The 8859-nt window shown below is 36.1% G+C and overlaps 1 protein-coding gene across 1 annotated transcript in view; it reads left to right on the forward strand.

The window, feature by feature from the left end:
• The window catches only part of LOC107718709 (glutamate receptor ionotropic, NMDA 2B-like), a 99856-nt gene that overhangs the window by 73493 nt on the left and 17504 nt on the right, over positions 1–8859 (forward strand). The window contains exons 7-9 of the mRNA XM_016525910.1: positions 6451–6565; positions 6821–7029; positions 8045–8216. Of these exons, the coding sequence (XP_016381396.1) occupies positions 6451–6565; positions 6821–7029; positions 8045–8216 (496 nt within the window). The remainder of the gene's footprint in view (positions 1–6450; positions 6566–6820; positions 7030–8044; positions 8217–8859) is intronic.

Below are 8859 nucleotides of genomic sequence, written 5' to 3' on the forward strand. Positions count from 1 at the left end.
GAACTAAACCCATTAGATTTTAGTCGACTAAAATCGTATGATATTTAATCGACTAAAACTAGACTAAAACTAAAAACAATTCAGATGACTAAAATATGACTAAAACTAAATGGCATTTTAGTCAAAAGACTATGACTAAAACTAAATCAAAATTTGCTGTCAAAATTAACACTGTTACTCACCTTGTACAACTTCTTTTTCAAACACTCTCCATATCCATTATTTTATGTTTCAGAGTAAATGGTCACAGAATCTTCAGTTTTGAGCTGTCCTTAATAAACATACTATTTATTAAAACCAAGTCACATCAAGTCTCATTAAAATGTGTTGATGCTTTTTGTATTACTTCAAAAGCAATTTTAGAGTTATAAAGTAAAAAGCATATTTTAAGTGTCATTTATTTGTTATTATTAATAGTCACATTATTTTCAGACCATTAGTCAGCTAATGCTCTATAAACACAGTTGCTGTCATGAAGGTTGCCGACACAGAGGTGCAGTTTTAAATTAACTGAGCTGAGTGCTAGCTAAAAAATGCCTCAGCCACAGATCATTTAAAGTAATTTCAAGTTCATTTCGATTCGGATGTGATGTGACCAGAAGTGGTGATGTCGGAGTGGGTAGTTGTTTACTTTATAATTAGTCCATCCAATTCCAACGGTTTGACCCTGCCTGGCCAATTTGCAGACCATTTGTGAACACGATGAGCGAGTGTTATCCCATTGTCTGAGTAATCAGCCAATCATATCACACATTTAAATTTATTTTGTCCAATCACATTGCACCTTCCATATATCATTTACTTTAAACTGAAGATCATATACTCACCCTTATGTAACTTGTGTAACTTGTATGACCTTTTTCATGAAAAAAGCTGCTATTTTCCATATAACAAAAATCTAGCTGTCATATTCAGGTGCAGTTTTGCTGTTGAATTCAAAATCATGTTTGAACCTGGGTCCATCTACATATTAAAGGGGTCATATGATGCGATTTCAAGTTTTCCTTTCTCTTTGGAGTGTTACAAGCTGATTGTGCATAATGTACCACTAGCTCTGGACTTCTTTTATTTATGTGAAGAACAACTAAGTTGTTAAGTTTTTTTTTTCTTTGGTCATGCCTTATCTTGCCCAGTGCAACAAGTGATCTCAGCAAAACCTATATGTGCAAGACACCCGTGGGCTCAGGGGAGGCAAAAGAAACACTGCCTCCTCCTGAAACTTTATCCATTGGTGCCACTGCTGGACAGTGTTACCTTTTAAAAATGAGTGGTTTATGCACTATTGTGCTATTCACATTTCCATGTGAATATTTTTGAGAAGGAGCTTGCCTCCTTGCAGTGGTATTTTGGTATTATTTCTATATAGTATTTATTGATATTTTGAACTCACTATTTTGAATCTTTTATTTTTATATTTTTAAGTTTTGTTGTTGTTGTTGTTGCGTTTAGTCATTTTATTCATTTTTGTTTTTGTTTTAAATATTTCTATTTAGCTTTAATCTTTATTTCAGTTAGTTGCCAAGCCAACATTTCTCATTTTCAGGATTTGTTATGTTTTTCATATAATATTTATATATATTTTTTTATTTTATTTAAACTTTATTTCAATGAAAGGAAAAATTTTTTGATAGTTTTAGTTAACAAGAACAACGCTGCTCCTCTGAGAAAACGCCCCCTACTCTAGACATTAATGAAATAATCATATACAGTCTTCACACTCCCTCAAGATTTTGATGGTTGTTAACGCTGTTCCCTGTTGACCCGAGAGGCTATTTCAGAGCCTTGACAAGTATCATGAAATGGCACAGTATCAAGCCAGGAGATGTTATGTCAGGTCCAAAATTAAATACGAGGGGAAACCCTTGAATGTGAGATCAAGTAATTCATAGATCCTTGAATGGTTGTGCTTTTAAATGGGTGTATGATAAACCTGAAGATGAGTTTTCTAATGTCAGATCAATGCTAGAACTGAAAAACGTTGGATACGATAAATCTGGTTGGCTGTCATGTCCAATATTGATCTGTTTGTATTTATAGTGACAGATAAATGGGTCTTTGCTGCATCATGCGTCTCACTGTAAGTACAAAAGATGCTACCTCTCTCTCCATGTCTCTTTCTCCCTCACTCTCTCGGTGAGATTACTGTTCCCATGGCAACACAGCAGATTGCTTGGAGATTGCTATGGTTGTGGGCACCATGGTAACGCATTTTATATGCTGGTGGGTCTCTCTCTCCCTCTCTCTTTCACACACTTCCTCTCACGTTCATTCTATCTGTTGGCAGTTTGGGGTTGTACATACCTTCTTGTGTCAGGACTCAGCACAGACTTCCCTAATACACCGATTTGGGAATTGATGGTGTGCGAGTCTGTATGAGTCTGTAGGTTAAACGGATCAGATGTGCACGTAACTATTGCAGTAACTACTGCAGTTTCTATATGTGAGTTTTAGTACACTCTTAGAAAAAAAAGGTTCATTGGGGTTCTATATAGAACCCTAGGGTTCTTTACTCTACTTTTTTTTTTAATGAAAAAAAGGCTTATGAATTAAAAAACAATACTGATACATATCAGAAACATGTGGACTTACCAGGTTCGCCATCTTTCATGGGTTACAGAATTGGGGAAAGTAAAAAAAAAAAAAAAAAGTATATATAGATATAGACTGCATGGTTTATAGGAGAAAGTGGGGTAAATACTTGACATTTATTGAAGGTGAAGGATAATAACCTGGTCGTGAGATGCAAAATAAGAGTGTCATTAATATACTATTTGGTGACACTTTAATTTTATTTATTTACCTAATATTTTTTGCAAGTTAACTTCCAATTTATTTATTTATGCAAGTTAACGTTCAGTTTTTTTTAAATATATATATATATATATGACTGACAGATGTTGGATGGGTGAGTAAGGGGGAGGGGGTTTGATAAAACTGAATGTACTGTTTTGTCAATTTAAGATAAAAAGAATAAAAAGTATGAATAAAAAAGAAATATGGATTTAACTGTTGGACTGTGAATTGCTGTGTGTTATATATTGCTTGTGTGATTGTAAATGCTAATAAAAGTGTCTTAAATAACCACATAATACTTTGATGTGTTATTCTTATGGTAATTTCAGTTTTCCTAGTGATAAAGTATCTATATGAGCTGTTAAAGTCATAAAATTTTATTAAAATAAAACAAAAACTAAATCCATAAATTGATCCCATGATGGGAACCCCTAAAGGGTTCTATATAGAACCTTTTCTTCTGAGTGTAGTGTTAATATAACAAAAAAGTACTATAGCAGTCTTATGATACTTTATATATACCACGCTAACAAATATATCTTGGTATTTAAATACATGTCCAAAACCTGTTGTAAGTTCTGTTTTAAAAGATACTATACTTTTGGAGGCTCCTGTGCCAGACGAGTGAATGTAATTGATATGCTAACGGTTAGCTTTCTCCAGATGTTATAGACCTCCTCCCAGAAGCCCATTTTTTGATGTTAGCTTCTGTATGTATAGATGTACAACATTGCTTTACAGTCTTCCATTGTATTGTACGTGCATGAGACATACTCACAATTTGTTTGGTCATTCTGCTCTCTAGCCCCTCTCTGCATATTTCTCTTTCATTCTCTCTTGTTTAGAGCAGATATTTATTTCTTGTGTGGTGAGTCGTTTTCATGAGGCCTATTGTTGTCATGGCAACAACAGCCCACAGATGGAGGCAAGAGAGCGAGGAGTGCACCAGAGAGTTTTCACTGGCTCTGACACAAAACTTGTTGACACACATACATGAAGCTCATGCTATGAGGAAAATCTGTGCACGTATCAGCGCTCAAGGGCACAAACACACACACACCTGACTACAGACTGATTTGCAGTCACTGTCTAAATTGGGTCAGTTCTTCTACGTCATAAAATTTACACCCAGATGCAAGAAAAGGGAAACGACTTGTCCATGCGATTCTGTTTCATGAAGTTTTACTGCTGATGTCCTTTATTACTGTGGGGATATTTATGCTCTGTGTTTGACACAGTAGGGTGAATTAATGGAAAAGTGTCTCCATCTAAACACCTTTCCTTCTATTGGGAACACTGGGGCTGGTTGTCATACATAATATTGGTCAGGGTATGTTTATTTCTATGAAAATCAATTTCTGAACATCTTGGCTACAGAAAAGCTTTTGAACATTTCCACTATCATTGCCAAGGAAAAACAGATACAGATCATTTCACAGATTTATTATAAAATAACAATTCATGAAATAGCAAAAGTGTAAAAGGCAATGTACAAAAATATTATTATTTTGGTTAAAAAAAAATTGTATTAACTTACAACATGTACATTTAATAATTATGAAGAAAAAAAAATGTTGTCTTCCACTCACATACTTTTCCACTTTTTAGTATTTTTGGTTACATTTGGTTTATAGTCAATCAATGAAACTATAATTCACTATAAAATATTAATAAGTATATATTTATATAATAATATATAAATATATTTGACTCTTGTCTGTATGTATGTTACTGTTAGTGATTTTGTTTATTATATATATATATATATATATATATATATAGTTTTATTGCTTTTATTACAAATACAGCTAAAACAGCTAAAAATAGAGCTATACTAAAAATATGGCTCACACTTTAGTTTGGGGACCAATTCTCACTTTTAACTAACTATTAACTACTACTGCCTCACTAAAATCCTAATTTGCTGCTTATTAATAGTTAGTAAGGTACTTGTTAAGTTTTGGTATTGTGTAGGATTAAGGAATCTAGAATATGGTCATGCAGAATAAGGCATTAATATGTGCTTTATAAGTACTAATAAACAGCCAATATGCATGTTAATAAGCAACTTGTTAATAGTGAGAATTGGTCCCTAAACTAAAGTGTTACCAAAATATGATATTGAAATTTTAGTTCGGAGGAAACCAAAAATCACTGCTATAAAAAAAGACATTTGTGTAATATATTGCTCTAATACTACTCGCCGTGGTCTCCCATAAAATGTATTGTATAATGTTACTGATGGGTTTTATTATTGTCTTTGTCTTTATATTTATATTCATATATTATAAATCTTCATTTCTTTTTCGTCCTATTATGAATTCATATGTACATATCATGTATATGCCAAATGCTGGAACTGTGGCCGAGAATACTAAGAAATCAAGTGCTAAGTTAGATCTCAAGGGCAACAAGAAGAACAACACAATATAAGAATGCTAAAACATTGCTGATGCAGTTCAGATGTCTAAGTGCTAGATGAGGTCAGTAAAGACGAGTCACTAGACACAGACAGTCCATTAAGTACTGCCCAAATTTATCTGTGGAGTAGGTTAGTGACACGAAAGAGGTTAATTACAACTGAGGTTAATTACAACTCGACCGAAAGTATTTTGTATGAACTTGAAGGGGTTATTTGACTAAATCTGGTGGGCCAGTGAGGAGGAGGAATCAAATTTAAACTCTGATTAGATGGCAATGCAGGGTGATCTGATGTTGATAGAAAAAATTAAAGGACCAAATACTGAGCCATGAGGCACTCCAGGGTTGAGGGCCAGCAAATTAGGCTTTTTTTTTTGCTAACTTTGTATGATCTGTTCACGTAGCAAATAAACCAGTAAATTAGTTAACACTGTCCACACTGAAATGAACAGTTTGTGGCTGAACATGTCAAAAACTATCTAAGGCAATGTAGTCAAGATGCTCTGGTTCTTAAGATTGCGTGACAAGGATTAATTCCTAAGTGATGGAGGTCAAGCATGCTGTTTTTGGAAAAAACTTGACATTTGGATGAAACTATTCATTATGCAGTGCTTGCTGTCTCATCCACAGCATCCATTCCAAGCAAATACAAAGCCAAATTGTTTCAAGATGCAGCAAACTGGTTTATAATTATAATATTGAAATATGCTACTTTCAAGTAAAAAGTTGCTGTTAATGTGTTCTTGGATGACTGACTAAAAGCTAGGATATCGGTTATTAGATCTGATATGTAATATCACTCTGTAATAAATGTTTTTCCCTGGATTATTATATTTTATTGGGTTCATGACTACTGTATTTTGTTAAGGTTAAAGCCATACCCGCTCCTCAAGACTCTCCAACTGGGTGGATTTAAAAGTCATAATAGTGGTTTTGTGACCAGGAGGCTGCCAGATTCACATTTGCCATTGTGAATATAATTTGCTATAGCCTCTAGCAACAAACCTGCTTTCCTGCATTATAAATGTGTGTGGACATATGCGGATAGTGTGCAGGAACCCATATACTAGGTACACCAGAAAGCCATGTAAAATGCTGACATTGAGGGATCCTGTAAATTGCTTCGACTCGTTCTGAAAATATCTGTGCTATACAGGTTTAAGCGAGGAAGGTGCCTTTGTGTTAATAATCACCAAATGTGTTTGGTCTGATATATTCACTCTGTTTTCTCTTCAGGTACCTCATGAATGTGACATTTGAAGGGCGCAACCTCTCCTTCAGTGAGGATGGTTTTCAGATGCACCCAAAGTTGGTTATTATACTGTTAAATAAGGAGAGGCAGTATGAAAGGGTGGGTATCTTTCCTCATTTCTCTCTTTTGCCTCTGGATTTCTCTTAACTCATGACTGTGCAGTTCCCTGATGTAATTATCAACCTTCATTTACTCTATATATTTCTTTATCTTAATTCAAGATTTCAGCCATCCTCAAATTTAGCCTGCTCTAATCCAATCGCAGCCACTTCAGCCTCAACACCCTCTCATTATCTCACTCGTTATCCTTCTCTCATCTTCTGCTCTCATCTTGCCCTCTTTACACTTTCGCAGGTCGGTAAATGGGAGAATGGGTCTCTGACAATGAAGTACCACGTGTGGCCACGGTTTGAGATCTACTCGGATGCTGAGGAGCGGGAGGACGACCACCTGTCCATTGTTACGCTGGAGGAGGCTCCATTTGTTATTGTGGAGGATGTTGACCCCCTCAGTGGCACCTGCATGAGAAATACAGTGCCGTGCAGAAAACAGCTCAAACTCCTGTGAGGATCCAATAGGAACAGATATTCAGTACAGATATTCAGAAAATGTGCTGCAGTTTGGTTCAAAATTCAGATTTGTCTCAGATTTCACAGCAGATGTTATAAGTTGTAGACTGAAAATGTTACAAAATGAATACAGTGAAGTCCAAAAAATTGGACAATGAAAATATTTAAACCTGGAAATAAACAGAAGGTTGTAGTAGGATTTTTAAAAATTCCAAATACTAAGAGACCAAATAGACCAAATTAGAAAAGTGAAAAATAAAGTTTTTTCGGTGGTCTCAGGCATACCACACCGTCTGTATGTCTGTGAAGATTTGCTTAACCATATTGCTTAACCATATCCAAGATGGATAAAGCTGCATACTATAGGTAAAATATCTTAAATCTGCTATCTAAAATCAGTCATTGCATGAGATCAATATGAGACCAGTCATTAATCTTGACTGCCAAAATGCAGATTTGTCTCATGAGAGCACTAAGTACAGATCCTCCATTCAGTTTTCAAGTTCAAGGTGTTCTGTCACTGTCAGGTCTAGATTATATCATATAGTAAGAAAGTGTGGTGTATACAGTATTGTACTATTAATGTAAAACACAGATTTATTTATGGATTAAACTGGTACCTCATGTCTCTTTTTAATATTGATTATAAAATATCTCTGTTAAATTAGTGTTAAATTCATTTAGCATTCTTTTAATAAAGTATTGCTAAAACACTCATTTATTATGAGAAATGATCTGGGATTAAAGTGAATTTTGACAAATTTAAGTCTCTGGTTCCAATGTAGTCAATGCAATAGTCAGTGCAGTGGTCATTAATCATTTTGATGTTACGTTGACTCATTGATTGATTTTTCAGATGCAGATTTATTATGAAATGATATTTTGATTAAGGATTGATGAACAGCTATAAGGCAAAATTTGTTAAACGCTGTCTTCAGTATTTAGAAAAATAACGTCCTGTGCTAACATTAATCTTCTCAACTTTTTCTTCCTGTTTTCCTATTTCTAGAAATCAGACAAGAGATTCAGGGATCTACATTAAACGTTGTTGCAAGGGCTTCTGTATAGACATCCTCAAAAAGATTGCCAAGTCTGTAAAATTCACCTACGATCTCTACCTGGTGACCAATGGGAAGCACGGCAAAAAGATAAACGGCACATGGAATGGCATGGTTGGAGAGGTTAGTTTCAAAATGCTTTTAGTAAAAAACCTCTGGTTCCCTTTCAGTCAGTCACTCCGAGTCACGTTGGTGACCGACGAATTGGGATCTCACTTAGAGAGACCAATCCACTTCGAGTGTAAACTAAACGAGCCAATGCACATTGGCATGCGATGATTGCATCCAGCTGCCGCTGATCACAGCGTGAGCATAAAAAGGCAGCCAGTGCAATGCATACCAGCTTTTCGCTTCGGAGCCAAGCGACATCATCGTTCTGCTCCTACCAAACTGCTTCGTGTGTGACAAGTCTTGCGCGCTCTCGGGAGCTTTTTGTGTTGGCAGACGGCGCTTCAGCAGTGGTCGTTCCTGTGTTGAGTGGGTTGCGCAGTCACAAGCTGCCCGAGTTGGGTCCCTGCGTTCCACCTTGCTGCCCCAATGTGGGTACGGGGGTGGTTCTGCTGGTCCCGCTTGCACGGTATCTGGGTGCCTGGCTAGCGCTATCCATACCGGGCCCTTCGCCAGTTACCGTCCAAGATGTTGATGCGGAAATGCATCTTCGGGTGCATCTGTCCCCGAGATTGGTTTGCAGCAATCGACCTGATGCGTACTTTCATGTGTCGATCCTTCCGCGCCGCAGACCATTTCTGCGGCTCCCGTTCTCAAG

Source organism: Sinocyclocheilus rhinocerous, unplaced genomic scaffold, assembly GCF_001515625.1.
Source record: "Sinocyclocheilus rhinocerous isolate Xijiao unplaced genomic scaffold, SAMN03320098_v1.1 scaffold1334, whole genome shotgun sequence".
Classification (NCBI taxonomy): domain Eukaryota; kingdom Metazoa; phylum Chordata; class Actinopteri; order Cypriniformes; family Cyprinidae; genus Sinocyclocheilus; species Sinocyclocheilus rhinocerous.